Source organism: Anastrepha ludens, chromosome 3 (genome assembly GCF_028408465.1).
Source record: "Anastrepha ludens isolate Willacy chromosome 3, idAnaLude1.1, whole genome shotgun sequence".
Lineage (NCBI taxonomy): Eukaryota > Metazoa > Arthropoda > Insecta > Diptera > Tephritidae > Anastrepha > Anastrepha ludens.
The window spans coordinates 122,275,949-122,297,181 of NC_071499.1; the positions used below are offsets into that span (position 1 = coordinate 122,275,949).

General features: G+C 38.5%; 1 protein-coding gene across 1 annotated transcript; it reads right to left on the reverse strand.

The window, feature by feature from the left end:
• Positions 1-14,351: 14,351 nt before the first annotated feature.
• Positions 14,352-20,324, reverse strand: LOC128857710 (uncharacterized). The gene is made up of 2 exons (XM_054093453.1): positions 20,313-20,324; positions 14,352-16,442 (listed from the first exon to the last, which is right to left on the reverse strand). Exons 1-2 carry the CDS (start codon positions 20,322-20,324, stop codon positions 14,352-14,354), a joined length of 2,103 nt encoding a protein of 700 aa, XP_053949428.1.
• Positions 20,325-21,233: the final 909 nt, after the last annotated feature.

The window sequence follows — 21,233 nt, forward strand, 5'->3', positions numbered from 1 at the left end:
TTTCCATTTTTTCTTTTTCGCCTGCTTCTTCACCTGTCCATCGCAAAGATTAAAAATTTATCCACTACTTTTCCAGCAATTAGAGATAATGACAAGCAGGTGCCGGGACGAACCAATGCCGTTTCACCCAATTACATTGCCAACAATAACAAAAATGAAATAAAACAAGTTTGTTTTGAATTGGTGGCAATTCTGTACAAAGAGGAACCCAACTGTGTGTAATTAGCTGTGGTTGCGAATGCCTCAGCGCTGAGGGCAAAAATTCACATATCAACATATCAACATGTTCCAGAAAACTATGCGTAGATAAATAGTCAAGTCGTAACTATTAGGAAAAATTTTCAAAAATTAATTGAAAAGTGTAAGTGGTAATTGAGAAAGGCCGTAAAAAACGGAGAAGAAAAAAATTGCTACACATTACAGCCTACAGCTAAAATCCCAGCTAAGTGCCACAATAACAACAATCAACATTAATAGCAACAGCCATCTTTCAGTTAAACATCAGCTTGAGGCAAATGACTACAGGCGTACTTAACAACAGGCGCAACAACAATATAAATACGCTTCCCATCACGCTAGCCAAATTGAAACGAAAGACTTAAGACACAAACCCGCTCACTAAGTCGCATGCGGCTGGCATGTAAACGATTGCATTGTGTAAGATAACCCACATACAATAGAAATAACCTAGCGGAAAATAATCGAAGAGGATGTATATGTGTAGCAGTTACAAAGCAAAGCAATAAACGAAAATAATAAGAGCTAGAAAGAAAAAAAAAACAAAAAACAAAACAATGGCATTAAAAAGTCAAAGTAAAAGTATGCATGCATTTCAATAATGTAGATATGAGCCATTTAACACTGTTTATTTATTTGCGTGCAAACCCAACAAATACGTTTTTGTTTAAAGGGCGCTTATTTGAATTAATCATAAGTTACCGATTGGAGTTGTTCGTAGCAATTTTTTTTTTCAATATTGATTTTGTTGTTTTTTTCTTCTATTTTTTGTTGTTGTTTTATAAAGAAAGAGGTTGCAAGCGAAAGAGTAAATGCAGGGTGAGCTCCGCATGCATGCGGCTTATAATGTTTGGCACTAATTGAGTGATACGGATGAGATTATAGATTAGGCACAACTGATAGGGTTTTGTGATGATGGCCATTTTGGGCCTAAACCGTAAAATTTTTTTCCAATTAAATTTTTACAATAAAGTATATAATACACATATGGAGCATTATTAATCTGAATGCGATTATGCGCTTACTGTGTCTTTTTTAATTAGTTATTTAGAGTAGGTTTTGTTAGTCTGCTGATAACACAAATAGCACGGGACGGATCGCCTCCCCGCGGCGCGTTCTGTGCAATACCAAATGATCTATGGCCGTAATGGTAATTCAAACGTAAACAGTGACTGCAGATTTTTTTTTTTTGCTGGTTTAGTAAGGGATTAGCTACCCTTTCTTTAGCTTACTTCTGCTTTTGGTATTTGCAGAAATCCCAGCAACCGAACATTTTTTAATTACATATTTTAGGAAATTTTATATCATGACACCAAGTTTCATTACACTACGTTTATACAGTGCAATTTTTGTTCATTCAACTCGTAACTAAAGAATGGCACTCATTGTTACTTCCATCTAATAATGCGCCTCTTAACTCTCCAATTCAAAAGCCAAGCTGGGTCGAAAAATTATTTTTTTTTTTAACTCTCCTTTTCGATAATAGGCAAGGTAAATTACACCACATTCATGTAGGGCAATTTTAATTCTTCAACTCGTAACTAATGAATCGAAAACGCTCATTGTTGCTTTCATCCAATAATTCACCCCTTAACGCTTCAATTCAGAAACCAAACTAAGCCGAAAAAAATTTTTTTGCCAACTCTATTTTCCGAAATTAGGCAAGCTAAATTGCACCACCATCTGGCACTTTAGTTTAACAGCTTTTAAGAGAAGGTTAGTAAATGTGTTTAGCAGCTAATTTTTAAGAGTCAAATTGAGCAAATAGCACTAAGTCTAAGAACACATCGCGAATCTCCCAAATTAGAAAATATGTTTTCCTTTTTAAGTGAATGCAAGTTTTATTCCTTCGACTTGTGCATAACTCTAAACAATGTACTTGTTAGTATTCATTTAATATAAGCATAAGTAGTATTAATAACGGTAGATCTAAAAACTAGTATTTATATTTATGATTATTTATATTTAAGAGAAGCCTAATCGCTTCGCGGCTTATTTGTGAACGAATATTGGTAAATATGCAAAGCACTATCCTTTTCCTATACGCACGCATTCTATTTCATTCTTAATCTCCGTTTTTCTAGCTTTATGTTTCTCATTCACTTTCCTTCTCCCTTTATCTATCTCTTTTCCCCTCTAACTACCTCTTTCTCCTTCTAACTATCTCTTACTTCTATCCTATCTCTCTCTTTTGCTTTATCTCTCAAACTCTTGCTCTCAATACCTCTTTCTCTTTCTACCTCCATATGTCTCTGTCTTACCCTACACAATCTACGCTGCTTTGAATAGCGCATACACACTTCGCGGCGCCATGTAAATATATCGCCCATAGCGTGCGTGTTGTGTCGTTGGCCCTTGTTGAAAATTCTGCTGAGCTCCATCGTTCATGAAATTCTCACGCATGCGCTCGTAAATTGGCTTCACTAGTGGCTGTTGCAATGGCATAGCCCCCATCATCGGGTAAGCTTCAGTGTAGAGTGGCACATGCGGATCAGCGCCACCTACCATGCGCGGCATGCCGCCACGCGCCTCATCGGGCATATACCCTAAAAACTGTGAGGCACGAAAAGGTGCCTGGAAATTTAGTGGCGGTGGTGGCAGCTGTGATGACTGTTGACCGTGCGGCAAGGGCGGTAATCGGGGCAATGGCAATGGCGGTAATGGTGGCGGTAAAGCAGTTTGCCCTGTTGGTGATTGCTGTGAGTGACGCTGATAAACTGTTTGCTGTGATGTTGATTGTTGTTGTTCGTGCGTTGGCTGTTGTTGTTGATGTGACTGCGGTGAAGCTGGTGGTGGTGGTAGGGGTGGCGATATTTGCGACGCATAATTTTGATATTGCGCCGGAGATGGTGGCGGTGGCGGTGGTGGTAGCGGTGGCAGTAATGGATTATATGCTTGCGTCTGCTGGGGTTGTTGTTGCTGTTGCTGTTGTTGTTGCTGTACCGGCCGCTGCGGATGTATATATTGCTGTTGTGGTCCCACATTTGGATGGTAGAGCACGCTCAACGGCGCAAAGTAAGTCGAACTGGTGCTGTACGATTGACCGCTGCTACGTGCCGCCACCGCGGCTGCTGTGTCGCCGGGGAAAACGTGTGGTGCGGTACGACCGGGGCCATGTTGGGAGGATGGCGAATAGACATGCGGAAAGTAAATGTGTGAAAACGTTTGTGGCGCCTCAAATTGCAAGCCCATGCCACCGTTTGCCATGCCGTCAAATTTACGCGCCTCTTGCGAGCGCTGCTGATAATGGTGTGCCCCATTTGCTGGGTTCATCATGGTGGCGAGGTCTGCGTTGGCACTTCTGCTGGCCATCTCCGTGGCAGCCTCGTGATTTGGCTGTGCATTATAGCCAGGGTCATAGAGGAGCTGTGATGACTGCATAAAGGCGTTTGCGTTTTGATTGCCTTGACTGGCATTAATTTGTTGGTAACCGGGCAGCGGAAAGTTGTCGCCATATTGCAGCTGGCGCTTGCTCACATTGCTGCTGTGTGTAATGGTGGATTCACTGGCACAATAGAGGCTGCACCACAGCAGCAGTAGGAGTAGTGGCCTTGTCAACAAATGCATTTCCTTTGTTTATTTGCTGTATTGATGGCGAGATTTTAATGAGCAGGTTGCACTTGAAGTGACTGAAGAAATTTCATGAAGTTATTTTTAGAATTTTTCTGCACACATTTGATTGTATGTGATCGAGCTGTGACAGAAAAAAGAGCAAACAATTTAATTGAATACTAAATGTGTTCTAAATTAAAAAGAAATTAAACAAAACTGCTTAAAAATACGTAACATATTAACCTAGGCCGCAGGCTTATCACCAGCTCAATGAAGCTTGCGAATGACTGCTGAGCCATTTCACAGCAGATGAGATTTCGTGCTCAAAATGAATTTTTATGCCGTGCGATTTCTCCCAACTGATATTAGAGAAAACCACTCAACTGAGTGAGTGGGGGAGTGCGGGCGAGCGTGAGAGTGCGAGCATGAGTGGGTGCATGAGTGAGTCAGTGAGTACTGAGCCAGCTGGTCGGCATGCTTATCAAACTTCAAAATTTAAGTATGGTATTTAGGCTCACTGTCGCCTTCAATTTTCGGTAAGCTCCTTGAAGCTGTTCCACAAATGCACTGACCTAAGGTTTGATGCCGCTTTTGGCAGAAGGTGGTTTCTCGTTTGCTGTTTTTTTATGATAGAAATTAAGTTACACTATCGAGAGAATACAGGTGGTTGCACATACATATCCCGCTACCGTGGGATATTTTTAGTGAATTTGACTGGCGTCATTTCAGAAGTTTATTTAATTGTTTTTTCTTTCTTTTTTTTATTTGTTTTCAATGTTTAAATTAATAAAACCTAACTTTCCTTTTTGTTTACGAAAGTTCGTTATTTTTTTACACATTTCGCTTAATTCCCTTTTATATTCTCTCAAATATTATTTTTTTCGCTTACATTTATGCAACCTAACTTCTCGTTTTGGTGGAAAAATTTCGTTATTTTGATATTTTTCACTCAGTTCCCTCTCACGGATCCTCAAACATATTTTTTTGCGCAGTATACATTAACTTAACCTAAGTTTTGTTTTTTGTTTACAAAAGTTAGTTATTTATACAATTTACCTCCAGTTCCCTCCTCCAGCTCATCTAAAACCACTTCACAGTTGGATTACTCTCAAATTTAAGGCATCTGAAGAGTACTGATTGGCTGTCTATGCCGTTCAAACTAATTAGTCTTTCTCATCACTCGCTCTCTTTCTCTCTCTTACTACTCTTGGAGAAAGTTCAAGAAAGATGGATTACAAGATTGAGACGACCTTGAGAGTAATTCTGGCTTTAACAATAAATAAATGAGAAAGAAAGGGTTTGTAGGGGAAATTCGCTCATGAATAAGAAATTAAATTTGAAACAATACCGGAATAAAACGAATAAAAATATAATGTTATTATGTCAGAAAATGAGCTGATGCTATCAATCTCACTGAGAGCAGTGAATGCCGCGTAAGTCGCCAGTTCTATAATCTTTTCATCGTGGGGAAAGTTATTATTTTGTGTAAGTCTTTTTTCTTTTGAACAAAAATATATAATTTGTATCCGATTTTTTGTGGTTATTGCTAAAAGCGGCAGGCTAACCATCTACCCCGCCAGAAAGCAAAATAGGTTAAGGAAACCAACGCAAGACTGAGTCTTGTCGAGGCCCTATTCTCCCGAGTGGAGTGAACAGGAAACAAAAAATGTTAAAAGAATATTTTATTCTACAAAATAAATAAAAAATTTAAAACGCACTTATAAATGTCGCCTTAAAAAACTTCAATACCAAAATATTGAACATTGGAAAATCACAAAAAATTTAAATTTTTTGGAAAATTTTTTCAGTTCACTCAAGCTTACAAATAAACCCATTTTTTAACAAACAAATTTGTTTTTTTTACCAAACAAATCTTCCATTTTAATTTTTTCAGTTTATTTCTTACAAATAAACCACTCTTTTTTTACCAAAAGAAATGACTTACCTTTGGAATTTTACCTTAAACAAATTCCATAGACACATTTTCTACATTGAAAAATGCCTAAAAAAAAACTTTTTTTCAGTTTACTTTTCTTAGAAATGAAGGATTTTTTTTAGTTTTTTATTTTTGTATTTACTAAAAAATTGTTTACCAATGGGATTTCACCATAAAAACATTCTATAGCAAAATTTTCAAGTTTACTTCCTAATATACTCAAGCTTAGAAATAAAAAAAATTGTTTTTGTTTTTTATTTTACATTGGAAAATCACAAAAAAATTAAATTGTTTTAAAAAAATTTTCCAATTTACTTTTATTATATTCAGGCTTACAAATAAACAATTTTTTGTTTGCTTTTTTTTACAATACAAAAAAACATTTTTAGCCTATGAGATTTCTCCTTAAAAAAATTACCAAAAAATTTCTTTAGCATTTTGATTTCAATTCATTTTTCAATTTTCACGCTTAGAAATAAACAAATATTTTTTGTTTTCCATTTTTTTACCAAAAAATTGTTGACCAATCCGATTTCACATCAAAAAATTCTATAAGAAAATTTCACGATCGAAAAAATTCCAAAAATTCCAAATTCAAATTTTTTGAAAATTTTTCAGTTTACTTTTTAATATACTCAAAAATTGTTTTTGTTTTCTTTAAAAAAAAAAAAATATTTACAATATCACAAAAAAAATAATTTTTTTTGAAAATATTTCAATTTACTTTTATTATATTCAAGCTTACAAATAAAAAACTTCTTTTTTGCTTTTTATTTTTTTTCACCTTAAAAAAATTACCAAAAAATTTGTTTATCATTGGGATCTCAGGTTAAAACATCCAAAGCAAAATTTTCAACATTGAAAAATTTCCGAAAAAATTAAATTTTTTTTGAAAATAGCATAGCAAAATTTTCAAAATCGAAAAATTTCATAAAAATTTAAGTTTTTTGAAAATTTCTCATTTCACTTCTTATTATACTCAAGCTTACAAATAAACAAAACATAATTATTAGTATTATACTTGGATATTTTGCATGGAATCCCTCATTGGGCTTACTCAACTCCTTCGCTGCTATTTATAGTACGAGTATCTAACCAAGTGCAAGATATTATTTCGCACAAAAATAAATTTTTTTTTGCTAATCTCCTTTTTTTTATTTATCCCACTTTCTTAAGTCTAAACCTTTAAAATATTGAGTGGCATTACGAGATATCAGAAAAACTCTAATTGTTTTTTTAAGAAAATACTTTTTTCATTTCTGTGTTTCTTCTTCTTCTTAATTGGCGCTATAACCGCTTACGCGATTTTGGCCGAGTTTAGCAAAGCGCGCCAGTCGTTTCTTTCTCGTGCTAACCGGCGCCAGTTGGACACACCAAGTGAAGCCAAGTCCTTCTCCACCTGATCTTTCCAACGCAGAGGAGGCCGCCCCCTTCCTCTGCTACCACCAGCTGGTACCGCATCGAATACTTTCAAAGCCGGAGCGTTTGTATCCATTCGGACGACATGACCCAGCCAACGTAGCCGCTGGATCTTTATTCGCTGCGCTATGTCTATGTCGTCGTAAAGCTCATACAGCTCATCGTTCCATCGTCTGCGATATTCGCCATTGCCAACGTGCAAAGGTCCAAAAATCTTACGCAGAATCTTTCTCTCGAACACTCCAAGCGTCGCTTCATCGGATGTTGTCATCATCCAAGCTTCTGCGCCATACGTTAGGACGGGCATGATGAGAGTCTTGAAGAGTGTGAGTTTTGTTCGTCGAGAGAGGACTTTACTGCTCAGTTGCCTACTTAGTCCAAAGTAGCACTTGTTGGCAAGAGAGATTCTACGTTGGATTTCAAGGCTGACATTGTTATCGGTGTTAATGCTGGTTCCTAAATAGACGAATTCTTTTACAACCTCGAAATTATAACTGTCTACAGTGACGTGGGTGCCGATACGCGAGTGCGCCGACTGTTTGTTTGAAGACAGGAGGTACTTCGTTTTGTCCTCGTTCACCACCAGACCCATTCGCTTTGCCTCTTTGTCCAGTTTGGAGAAGGCAGAACTAACAGCGCGGTTGTTAAGGCCGATGATGTCAATATCATCGGCATACGCCAGCAATTGTACGCTCTTATAAGAAATTGTGCCTGAGCGATTAAGTTCTGCGGCTCGTACGATGCTCTCCAACATCAGGTTAAAGAAGTCACACGACAGCGAGTCACCCTGTCTGAAACCTCGTTTGGTATCAAACGGCTCGGAGAGGTCCTTCCCAATTCTGACGGCGCTGCTGGTGTTGAGCAACGTCATCTTACATAGCCGTATTAGTTTTGCGGGGATACCAAATTCAGACATCGCGGCATACAGGTAACTCCTTTCCGTACTGTCGAATGCAGCTTTGAAGTCGACGAAAAGATGGTGTGTGTCGATTCTCCTTTCATGGGTCTTTTCCAAGATTTGGCGTATTGAGAATATTTGGTCGATGGTAGACCTTCCAGGTCTGAAGCCACACTGATAAGGCCCAATCAGTTGGTTGACGGTGGGCTTCAGCCTTTCACACAATACGCTCGCTAGAACCTTATAGGCGATATTTAGAAGACTAATCCCGCGGTAATTGGCACAAATTGCAGGATCGCCCTTCTTATGGATTGGGCAGAGTACACTTAAATTCCAATCGGCAGGCATGCTTTCATCCGACCATATTTTGCATAGAAGCTGATGCATGCACCTTACCAGCTCCTCGCCGCCATGTTTGAATAGCTCACCCGGCAGTCCGTCGGCGCCCGCGGCTTTGTTGTTCTTTAGCCGCGTTATCGCTATTCTCACCTCGTCATGATCGGGCAGCGGAACGACAATTCCGTCGTCAACGATTGGGGTATCGGGATCTTCACTTTCTCTGTGACATGCGCAGCTGTCACTGTTTAATAAGTTCGAGAAGTGTTCCCTCCATAATTTAAGATTGCTCTGTACGTCAGTCACCAGTTCGCCGTCTTTGTTCTTACAGGAAAACGCCCCGGTCTTAAAACCTTCTGTAAGCCGCCGAACTTTCTGGTAGAATTTTCGGGCGTTGTTCCTGTTGGCCAGCATCTCAAGCTCTTCGCACTCACGTATTTCGGCCTCTCGTTTCTTCTTTCGGATAATACGTCTCTCTTCCTTTTTTAGCTCTCTGTAGCGATCCCACATGGCTCGCGTTGCGCCCGATCGCAGCGTGGCTCTATAGGCGGCATCCTTTCTTTCTGCGGCAGCATGACATTCCTCGTCGTACCAATTGTTTTTTCGGGCTCGCCGGAATCCGATTTCTTCTTCGGCGGCGGTACGTAGAGAACGAGAAATGTTGCTCCATTGTTCGTGGATGCCGGTTTGTTGGGCAGTACTCTCTGAGAGCAGGAGTGAGAGTCGAGTGGCGAATCTTCTGGCTGTCTGTTGTGATTGCAGCTTTTCGATGTCGAACATTCTTTGCGTAGGTAGATGCACGTTTTTTGCTGCACAGAGGCGTGTGCGCAGTTTGGCTGCAACAAGGTAATGATCCGAGTCGATGTTGGGTCCTCGGATCGTACGTACATCTAATACACTAGAAGCGTGTCTTCCATCTATCACAACATGATCGATCTGGTTTCGTGTTTTTCGATCAGGAGACAGCCAGGTGGCTTGGTGAATCTTCTTATGCTGGAATCTGGTGCTGCAGACTACCATGTTTCGGGCCCCGGCGAAGTCGATCAGCCTCTGTCCGTTACCGGATGTTTCGTTGTGCAGGCTGAATTTTCCGACTGTGGGACCAAAAATTCCCTCCTTGCCCACCCTGGCGTTGAAGTCGCCAAGCACGATTTTTATGTCGTGGCGGGGGCAGCGCTCATAGGAGCGTTCCAGGCGCTCATAGAAAGAATCTTTGGTCGCATCGTCCTTCTCTTCCGTCGGGGCGTGGGCGCAAATTAGCGAGATGTTAAAAAAACGGGCTTTGATGTGGATTGTTGCGAGACGCTCGTCCACCGGAGTGAACGACAGTACTTGGCGACGTAGTCTCTCTCCCACAACAAATCCGACACCGAATTTGCGCTCCTTTACATGGCAGCTGTAGTAGACGTCGCAAGGTCCTATGGTTTTCTTACCTTGCCCCGTCAATCGCATCTCTTGGATGGCAGTGATGTCAGCCTTTATTCTCACGAGGACATCAACCAGCCGGGCAGAGGCACCTTCCCCCATTAAGGGACCGGACATTCCAGGTGCATGCCCTCAAATCATATTCCTTATTTCGTTTGCAGGGGTCGTCATCAGCATAGGGAGGTCTCATCCGAGGCTTTTTCAAACTTTTCATTGGGGGGGGATTTTTAAGTGGCGGGTCCCAAACCCAACGCACAACCAGCTATCCTGGAATGTTTCGCCTTCTCACGTTAGCTCACTCCCGAACGGGTGTTCGGAAGCTACCCAGAGGATTCGTGGGCTAATCCCGGCCGTTGTGAGCTGCTTGAACCATATGCAGAAGAATCGTCCTGGCCATTCCCAAGTGAATGGCGATCAGTAACTTTCCCCACTTGCGTGGACTTCTACACATGGAACCATCCTCCTCATCATCATTTCTGTGTTTAGACATTTAAAAAAGGCCTGCTTCGCTTGCTTAATTACGAAGAAGCTTTGCTTCGTCAAACTTTTTTTATCGCTCTCTAGCAATGATGCAAAATATTGGTTGGAGTACCGACGGGACACTTCACGCATCACGCAGCCCAAATGGGATTAGTCCGTAGCGATGCCAACACATGCAACTAAGCGAATGCTAGGGGTACTTTTGTACACCTTGAAGGATATCGCGCTTGCAAAAGGCTGAAGGGCCTGTTAAAAGTTGCGAAAACGTGTGATGCACATAAAATAATAATTCGATTCCAAACACATAGCACTGGTAACACAATGGAGCCTATAGGGCTAAGGGAGATCTTTACAGATCAGCCAGCGCTAGACTAGGTAACTTTACTTTTGCTTCTAGATTTACCAAATGCTAAATGGTGTATTCAAAAGGGCAGGCCGGGGTACTCAAAGGCGGGACAAGCTGAGCTCAGTATTTTTTGAAAAGCCGCGAAATTTTTGAATCGATATGTCAATCAGTAATTAAATTGAAGTTCACTTTCAGTTAGCAATGAATTTTGAAACACCAATCTCCTTGAGCGCACACTTTTGGAACTAATAAGAAAGTTCTTCAATCACGAGATGACGTTTTTGAGCACCCACTGATATGTAAAATATTTATTAAAGAGTAATTAAATATTTATCCCTCCCATCCATGATTCACTTCCACTCAGTTAACATAATAGATATGCTCCAGCTGCTTTCACTCAGTTCGCCCATAGATGAGTATGCGCTGTGGGTGTGAACTTACCTTAACACTTTGTGGTCCTTTCAATTAATCGTTTCTCTTTTTTTTTAATGTAAATTTAATGAATTCAATAAATTTCTTTTGCAACCTTTCGATGCGATCGACATGCGTTGACTATACGTCTACTCGTCTCCGCTCTCAGTTTTTATTAGAAAATGTCAAATATATTCATTATTAATAACAGCGATCCCTTAGTGTTGATGGTAATATGACGCTGTGATGATATGAGTCTAGAGGAGGATGGAAAATCGTGCAATATACCGTTACGAAATGTCGGCAAATTTGAGCTTACGCTAACACCACAGCTCTAAAACTATATGTTGCCTGCATTCACTCTCGTTTGAGGGCAATGGCATCAATTTCGGTTCCGCAGGAAGTGTAATTCTATCGCAGACCGTGAAAGTTATGTGTAAGTACATATATAAATGTGTGACGTAATTAAAAGTCACACTGTATAATCACATTTTTACATACCTAGTCTGCCGCCATTCGCATTGAATTTGTAACATTTCATGGTCATGGCTAAGCAACGCAATGCAATCGATATCACACCGTATTTTGCTATGCGTGTGTGTAATGCCTATGTATGTGTGTCGAGATGGGCGTAGGTTTTTACATAAAAGTGCATACGTATGCGTGAAGCACTCCGGGCGTCATTCACTTGCGTTTAACAAAGAGTTACTGCACTGTGGATGCCCAATTCCATCAACTTCCGTCAACTCGAATAATGCCCCAAAGAAAAAAATCGACTCAGCATCGTCCAAGTATCATTGATTGAATTAAGAAGGCGAGATCAAGCCGAAAGGTCTATCGTCATTGCTTGCTCTAACACACTTTCTTTTTTTTAGGCAGACCGACGACAGATACAAGCGATTGAGTCAATCACTCATTGCAGTAACAAACAGAAGACTAGACAGTAAGTATCTGACTGCGTTTTTATGCCCCACCGGCGTTTTAAGAGCTAACCCAAAAAAAGCGCTCGAGGTGCTAGTCAACTTGCCTGCTCTAAATCTTGCAGGAAAACAAGTGGCTATCATTTCAGCGGTTATACTTAATAGTATAGCACTTTGGAAGACCCAACGGTTCGGCCAAGCTTCTATACTACGCACTATGAGTAGTTATATTCAAGAAATCATCCATTATGGTTCCCTAAACCCACTTTCGGCAACTACTTCAAGACAAACATTCCGCCAAGAAGAGAGTGTCAAACTCAAAGATCATGGAGATGAGGAGAAATAAATTTATACACGGATGGATCCAAGCTAGAAAATAAAGAGAGCTATGCAGTTTTTTTTCAATAGAATTAGTATTAGAAATATTCGACTTCCGGACTACTGCAGTGTCTACCAAGCAGAAGTCTTAGCTATAAAGGAGGTAACGGAGTACCTTAACACACACGCCCTAACACAAACTACCATAAGTATCTTTGCGGACAGCCAGGTGGCCATCAAATCTATGTAGGAAGTTATATTAATATCAAAGGATACTCAGTAATGTATGGCAGCTCTAAATGAAATTAGCACCGTCTTCAAGGTCAGTCTAATATGGGCTCTCGTACACAGAAATTTTAAAAGAAATTGGCAAGCCGATGAGGTAGCCAGAAAGAGAACCAATCTTCGATTGCTTGAGAAAAGATGCAATATTGGTTACAACCAGGTCAATTTGTTACAACCAGGTCAATTTGGCCGCAAATAGATAAGAAAAGTTCAGAAGAATTGATTAACCTCTTAAGAGAGAACATCTCGAAGGTCGTGTCTTGTGTCACCGGCCATTGGCTGTTAGGCAGGCATTCTTCTAGGCTAGGAATATTTTCGCAAGAATACGGCAGAAGTTGTAGGGACGAGGAAGAGGAGGAAACAGTAGAACCCTTCCTTTGCAATTGACCAGCCTTAGCTAGACATACATATGTAGAGCCTCTGTTTTTCTCCGGCATTATCAAACGCGCGCTCGAAATGCCTGGGAGCCGTCTGGAGGATATCTCAAAATAGATTCTCCTGCTCTACGTAGGTTGTTAAATCTTAGTACAGGCCAGTCTCCATCTGGTATCGCTAGGGAGCAAAAGATCTATGCGTGGTTTAATGCCAGCCGGGATAACCTAACTCAACCTAGCTAGGAGTAGAGCGAGAATTCCGAAAGTTTCTGAAATTGTTCCCTTTGGTAAACTTCACTTGGTGTATGTTTTCACAACCTAAGAGTTCGAAAAGTTTTCAACAGACTTTGGTAGTCTCTGATACCACTTGCTGTAGTCAACTACATTGCGAAATGTTTAAGCAACACTAAGAGCTTGCAAATGTCTGCCACTTTTGGCCCCAGTATGCGCATGTTTTTACAATCTTGGGATGCCAAAAGCTTCTGAAGCTCTTGGTTTTGCTGAACTGCATTAGCTGCCTGTTTGTACAACCTGCGTATTCTGGAGGTTTTCAGCAGGTTCTAGTAATCGCTGATGCTCATTGCTTTGGTAAGCAACACTTTGCCATGTTTCCATAGGCGTTGCAAATCTCTGGCGCCTTTAGCTTTGACGTTGATAGGCCAAGCTCTGTGCAGGCTACATTTGTACATATCACTCCAACAAAGTTTTTATACCTGACAGCATTTTAAGCAATACGCCCACTAATTTTGTAAATTAGAGCCTTTTCGTTCTCCAGACTTGACATGTGTCTGGTGTTTGGTGAATGATTTTTAGATGCATTCAAATTGGCGCCTTCGTCCTAGATGCTTCTTCGAGCTTCTAATCCAATTTGAGATATGCGTCTTGCCCTTGTTCTACAAATAGAGTCACCTACTTATACTTTTAAGTCGCTTCCGAGTGGCTGATGGTGTTCATGTGGACCTTTTTCATGCCAGAACTGAACTCCGATACTTGTCGTTGCTCGCCGCAGGGCAACTACTATCAGACAGAATTTTCTTTTCTCGCTTAACATTTCACACTCAACCCCATTCAGCGCCGGTGATCGGAAAATACCAGAATGATACATAGATCCCAATTATATTGCCTTACTTGAGTAGAATAATTATATCCACATAATTTTGTTTTATTCACTAAAAACTTATTGCCATATCAACCGACAATTGTTGTTGAAATAAATAAAAAAAATGTCATTAAAAATGTTATCGGCGCGCAAATTCACGTGAGCAAATATTCTAAAACTATGGTATTAATGTTTGAAAAACAAAAACTTAAGTATAATGATTTCAGCGCCTAGAATATAAGGTGACCAATTAAGACCTAAATAGGCGTTCCCAATAGGATACTCGACAAACACATTGCCGTAAATGCTTTACGCTCACTGACCCACTGGTCTTTGGTAGCTGTAACCGGCGACGTTAGTATTTTCTATGGGTACACCATAACTGCTGTGTGGACGTCTCAATAGCGTCGTATCTTTATGGAAGTACGCATTAGAATTGGAGTTCGATAAAGGAGCCGGAGTAGGATGAGTGGGTGTTTGAGAGTCGTGAGGGTATGCGCTCGGCGCTATGATGGATTGCTCTCTTGGATACTGTTGCGCTTCTATGCTCCCATAATATTGTTGTTGATGTTTTTGTTTCTGCTGCTGCTGTTGCTGTTGGTGTAGATTTGCCAACGTTCCTTGCGTGAGACCACCACCAACCGACTTGCTTGGTTGAGACACTGGCTGTTCTTGCAATACCTGCTGAGGCGCAGTCGCAGCGACTTGTGCAGTTTGTGCAAACGGCTCTCTAAGATAGATATTTTGTGACTGTGTTTGTTGGGCCAGTTGTTGGTGCTGTTGTGCCTGTAATGCTAAATTTTGGGGCCATCGCTGTAGTTGTGGAGACCGCTCATTGGTCGCTTGTGGTGTTAGTGATTGCGGTGCATGAGTCGACTGATAGGCTTGCATTTGTGTTTGCGCAAATCTTTTATCACTCACTAATGGATACCTCTGGGTTTGGGCTTGTTGCTGTTGCAATGTTGGCGCATAGCTTTGAGCACTTTCAGCGAGTTGTGGTTGTACTTGCGTTCCATATTGTTGTTGCGGTTGTGTTTGTGTTTGTAGTTTCGTTTGTTGTGCAGTTTGCGTTAACCTTTGCTCCGATTCATAAACATATTTAGGGCCCTTTACAGCGTTCGCTTGCACGACAACCGGACTTAAGCTCAAATCGTTGCTGGGTATCGCCGCCATTTCCATAGTGGTGTACGAGGGCAACTCCCAAGACTCGGAAGGCATTTCCAAATACCCCACAGCATTGGCGCTGCCCACATAGCGTTCGCCGGTAAGCAAATTGTTGCTGCTCGCTGGACCTTTTTGATCAACTGCCTGTGCTTCAGCTTGATGGATAAAATTCGCTGCATATTGCGAAGCGCTCTTTTTTGTTGGTGTAGTTGGAATTTGGGGATAAGTTTGTGTAGGAAAACTCACAGCCGCAGCTTGCTGCGACATCAGAGGAGTGGTACTGCTAGGCCGCGCCGGCGCTACATACGAAAATTGCTTTTGATTGGCAGGAAAGCTCGTGTGAGACGGAGCGCTGTTCTCATACGCTTGTGGAGCCTGCTGTAGCGTAGCATATTGATGTTTCTGCGTTGGTTGTGTAACAATTTTTGGTTGCTGCTGTTGTTGAATCTGCTCGCTGTCCTGGTGCTTACCTTGCGCCCGTTGCCATATCAAATAGTCGGCAAACTCTTGAAATGCGCGCTGGTAGGGCGTCAATGGTTCTAATGCCAATTCCTCACCATGCACTGGACGCGCATAGTTGTAAGCGCCCACTGCAGGCAAATGTTTTTCTGGCTCTTCCTTGTGTTCTGGCTTTTCTGGTTGCGTTGACGGCGTTGCTTGTGGCACTACTCCTTTGCCCGTCACAACGCGTGGCACAAAATAGTTGGGCGTTGCTTCAAAACGTTTTCCTGTGTTGGTAGCTTCCGAATGTGGCACAAAGTAGTTGGGCACGGAGCTCGAAGGCAATTGCTGTTGCACATTAAGAGCGCTGCCAATTCCCAATGCGGGTGCGTGATGGATTTGCTGATAGTACGGCGGATAGAAGGCGTGTTGGTTATAGCTTTCGGCAATGGGCGAGCCATAAATGTATCCAACAGGTGCCACTTGGGCGGGTGCACCTGTCACTGTGGGTCGAACTGTGGTTGTTGTTGTACTTGTGGTTGTGGTTGTAGGCGCCTCTGTGGTTGTTGGAGTTGTTGCTGTTGCTGCAGGCGCATTATAGCTATAGCCAGCAAAAGCGTTTTGCGGTGTGGGCAGCACTGGGACGCTGTAGTGATAACCAGGAAGAGACTGTTGTTGTAGCCTATGCTGTTGTTGTTGTTGCACTTCTCCAACAATTAGATCAGCAGTATGCCTAGGCGCTTCACCATTATATAACACAGCCAAAGCTGTGCCAATGCAAAATGACAAACACCAAATGTACTGCGGGCGAGAGAAAAGAGAAAACGATTTATTTTTTTTTGCATTTTAGTTAAGTTGAGTTTAGTTAATTAGTAAGGAACTATGAAAATATGTTCATTAAATTTGTATAACAAGATATAGATATCCAATCCATATTAACGGGGAAGACATAAAAATACACTCAATTGCAAAATACTTAGGCATAACGATAGACTCACATGGAAAAAACACATACTGAACAAGAGAAACGAGATGAAAAACAAATTCCGACAACTCTACTGGCTATTAGGAAAACAATCAACCCTAAGCTTACTTAATAAACAAATGATATACAAATCAATAATCAGACCGACATGGACCTACGGACTAGAAATTTGGGGGACTGCCAGTAAATCAAACCTACAAATCATTCAGAGAAGTCAATCTAAGATGCTAAGGACAATCACAAACGAAAATTGGTACATAAAAAATGACGACATTCACCGCGACCACGGCATAGGCACTGTCACTGAAGCAGTAAAAAGAAGCAGCAGTAAGCACATCTTGCGACTATTAGAGCACAAAAACCATGAGATGAGACTGATACCGGAAATGGAACTTAAACCAAGAAGACTAAAGCGCAAAACACCCACAGATCTTGCTCGTACTGTGATATGAAATAAAATATAATAATATAAAATTATAGAAAACTAAGTGTTAGTAAAATTGTAACTAAATACCACCAAAGACAATAATGTTCTCTTTCAAAGGGAAGGGACATTTTAATTCCAAACCCTAACATCAATTACTTATTGTTAAAAAAAAAAGTTCAGAGCCTCTAAATGGGCATAAAGGAATAATCGGTTAAAATGTGTCTTGCAAAAAGTAGTTTTAAATTGGGCAAATTTGGCTTGCCAGCTGTCTCACAGGAAGATATGAAATACATTGAAGAGATGCAAATAAATCGAACAGGCATTTCTTCAAATTGGTGAACAATCACTAGACCGAGTTAACCGAGGAAGCCAAGTCTGGAAACCGAGTTGGAATCCTATTTCCATTAATTTTGCGACTACAACGCGTCGGCATGAGCTGGTACGTTTTCTTCATGGAAAAGGACTTTTTTGAAACCCACTCGATTTTCTCGTTTCAAACAAATGCCAAGCACTAAAAAATAGACTGATTTAAACATAGCCTCGTTATGCGCCAGCAGTGCCTCTCTCTCACTTTGCAAGGACTTTTCAAACGACCCTCGTATTATATAGCAACACTTACGATTTGACTACTCTGTATATGTTTTTAATCTTGTCGCTTCTTGTGCTCTCTTTGTGAAAGCCTTTGCTTCTGCGAATGGGGCTCCAAACGAGTGCTACCCAAAAGCACCTGAACTTTTGAGCAGCGCAAAATGCCGGAGAATTACTGAAGGGTGAAAATATTATTTTGCAAAATTGTTGTTTTTGTTGTAACAACATAAAATATTTGCATAAATGTTTGGGAAATACTGCTGAAGGGACTGTCTTTGACTAGCTTTAAATCTGTGTCATCCCCGCAACGCAGCGCCAACTGGCATGCCATTTCCGGCTAATGGCTGTGAGGTGATACCTTCTTTATTCGTACCCTGATCAAGATTTTGAGGTAGAGCGTTGCGTTATAGACGCTGCATTCTAAATTGCCTTATTATTTCGTTTTACTTTATTTTGGTGTATTTAGTTTTTTTCTTTAATTTAATTTTTTCTTTTTTCTTTTTTTTCCAAATATTTTGTGTTATATAATTTTTTTTTTTTGATTTTAGTAATTTTATATTTATTTTATGCTCATTTATCTCTGTTTTTTTATTATTATCTTATTTATTTATTTTAATTTGTTTTAGTATATTTAATTTTTTATTCCATTTATTTATTTTAATTTTCTTTTACTGTTTTTTTTTAATTAAATTTTTTTGTTTAATGTTATTTGATTTAATTTTATTATAGTTTATTTCGTTTATTTTACTTTATTTATTTTATTTTCTTTACTTTTTTATCTAAAAAAATATATTTTTCACCTTTTTTTAATATTATTTTTTCTTTTTAATTTAATTTTTTTTGTTTAATGTTACTTGGTTTAATTTTATTATAATTTATTTCGTTGATTTTACTTTATTTATTTTATTTTCTTAATTTTTTTATTTATCGAAAATAAATTATTTCACTTTATTTTTTTTTTATTATTATTATTTTTTGTTTTTTTTTAATAGCGCTTTTTCATGTTCTATTATATGATTCAAAGATAGCAAGAAGAACGTGTACGACTCGAAGTCGTAGTAGGAATTGTAACAGCCGAATGTGGAGTCTCAAAAATTACAGAAAAGGGAGGAAATGGGGAGAAGATATAGTTTTTTTATACATATATAAAGAAGTACAGCAACCTTCCTTCCTCCTACGTAGAAAGAAGCGCGACCTATACGCAGCTAGAACGTGGGCCCTTACAAAATGTAATAGGAGACTCCACCCCGATGAGAGAACGAGTTCCATATGCCACTGGGTGGGACGGCATTTTTGAGATGCATAAGGCATTTTTTAAACTCCGCATCGAAACAAAAAAACAGATAATAATAATAATAGTTTGACAGAAATAAATTAAATTATATAAAATGATATCTTCCGACTCCAGATACATAATACTGACAACACAATAGGCCCTAGGCGTCTTAGTGCGATTATTTTACAGATGACCAGCACTGCTACCTAACCTAACCTAAATTAAATGTTGATTTATTTTTATTTTATGATACTTTATTATTATTTTTTTGTTATATTTTGCTATTGTATTTTATTTTACTTAGTTTTTCTTCATGTTATTATAGTTTTCTTCATTTTTTCCCTTTGGAATTCAATTTAATTTTATTAAATTTTAAATTTAATTTAAAAATTTTATTTATTTTAAAATTAAATTATTTTTTGTAGCTCATAATTTATTTTTTTTTTGGTTTTAATTTACTTTAAATATTTTATTTCATTTTGTTTTAAATGTTTTTTATTTTTTTTATTTTGTTTTATATTATTTTATTTTACTTTGTTTTATTACTTCATTTCAGTTTTTTTATTTTCGACTACTTTTTTAAATTTAGTTAAATAATTTTTTATTTAAATTTATTTCCGGACTTTTATTGTCTATTAGTTTTTTAAATTAAGTTAAATATTTTTTTTATTTTATTTTATTTTTTCCGGTTTTTTTCTATTATTTGATTTAATTAAATTTAAAGCCCTGGCCTAATTCGAAATAATGCTTTTTGGGCGTTTCTTCAAAAGCGTGTAGTTTTTGTCTCGAATGTTTTATATTTTGATCCATTGTTAAAAAATAAAAAATGTTTTTTAGCCAATCGAGGTTCGTTCAAAAACTTATCAGTCTTTAAAACTGGTCGCCACATGGACAATGGACACATCCAAGCCGGCTCTACTAATCCGATTTTGATGAAATAAACTTTAAATGGTATAAAATTTACGTCGTTATTGTCAAAAAAAGGCCAAAAAACACCTTATTAAATGAAGCGAGGGATATAAACCGCTTTATTTTATTTCGCTCTACTTAAATTGATTTTACTTTATTTCGTGGTTTTCACCTTATATCATTTAATTGTATTTTGTTTTATCTCCTTTATTTTATTTTAGATTATTTTTAAAATTAAACGTTTTTTTTAATTTCCTTATGAAATTTAATTTAATTTTATTTTATATAATTATGTTTTTTTTTTGGAATTTTTATTACATAAAAAAAATTTATTTATATTTTTAAATATTTTATTTTACATTTTTATGTATATACAATATATATTGTATATTTTTTTTCACTTTATATCCCTGCTCATTATTTTCATCTAATGAAATTCAATTTATGTTTACTTAATTTCCCCATTAAGATATTTTCTCCACTTACCGTAAAATACATTTCAGCAGTTTTTCAAACGCTCAAAAAATCCTTTTTAAATATCAATCGAAATCTTCGACCTTACGTTACTTGAACGCGATCTGTAAATGCGGTTAACCAAATCGAATTCAAACGTTTTTATACAAACATCACAGGAGCACTTTTACCCATCTCATTACCCAAAGACATTTTCATATACCTACACATAAATTTATTTGCATTATAAAAATTTGTACATAATTAATTTTTTATATTCATAAAAAGTAACATTCATTGATGTGTACTCTTACATACGTGAAAAAAATGATCTAATAAATTCGCCTCATATGACTTATTGCTGCTACGACTGCGCAGAAAATAGTAAAAACTATGTATTCATATTCATGAACACATCTGCGTGCATTCATACATATCTACGATACCCAAGCATACCCTAACTTCTTCACAAATGTACTCCAACACATTCGGAACTCTACTGTGGCGCTAGCGATTGATTTGCACATAACAGCCACTTAAATATATCTCATTACTCTTATTATTTAGTGTTATTATTTTTATTTTACTTTTATGCAATTTTTTTCAACAAAGTACTACTGTGGCGCACCATCCAAGTACCTATATATTTGCATTCCTATTTTTTCTCATAAATATATATTTTTTTATTATTATTATTTTTTTTGTTTCGTTTTATAAATCACTTTTTGCGATGTGCTTCCCCTCTTAATTGTCAACTTGACTGTCAAACTCTTGAAAGCACTTTGGTTTTTATGTAACCGCTAATGGTAAAAGTGCACTCCCACATGTGACCGATTTTTTTGATGAATACTCGTTGCCTTATATTGTACTATATGCAGTGAAGTTGCGGTTGTTGCGTCACCACTTGTGGCAAACGAAATTTGTGCGACCTTGAAAGTGAAAGAAGCACTGAAA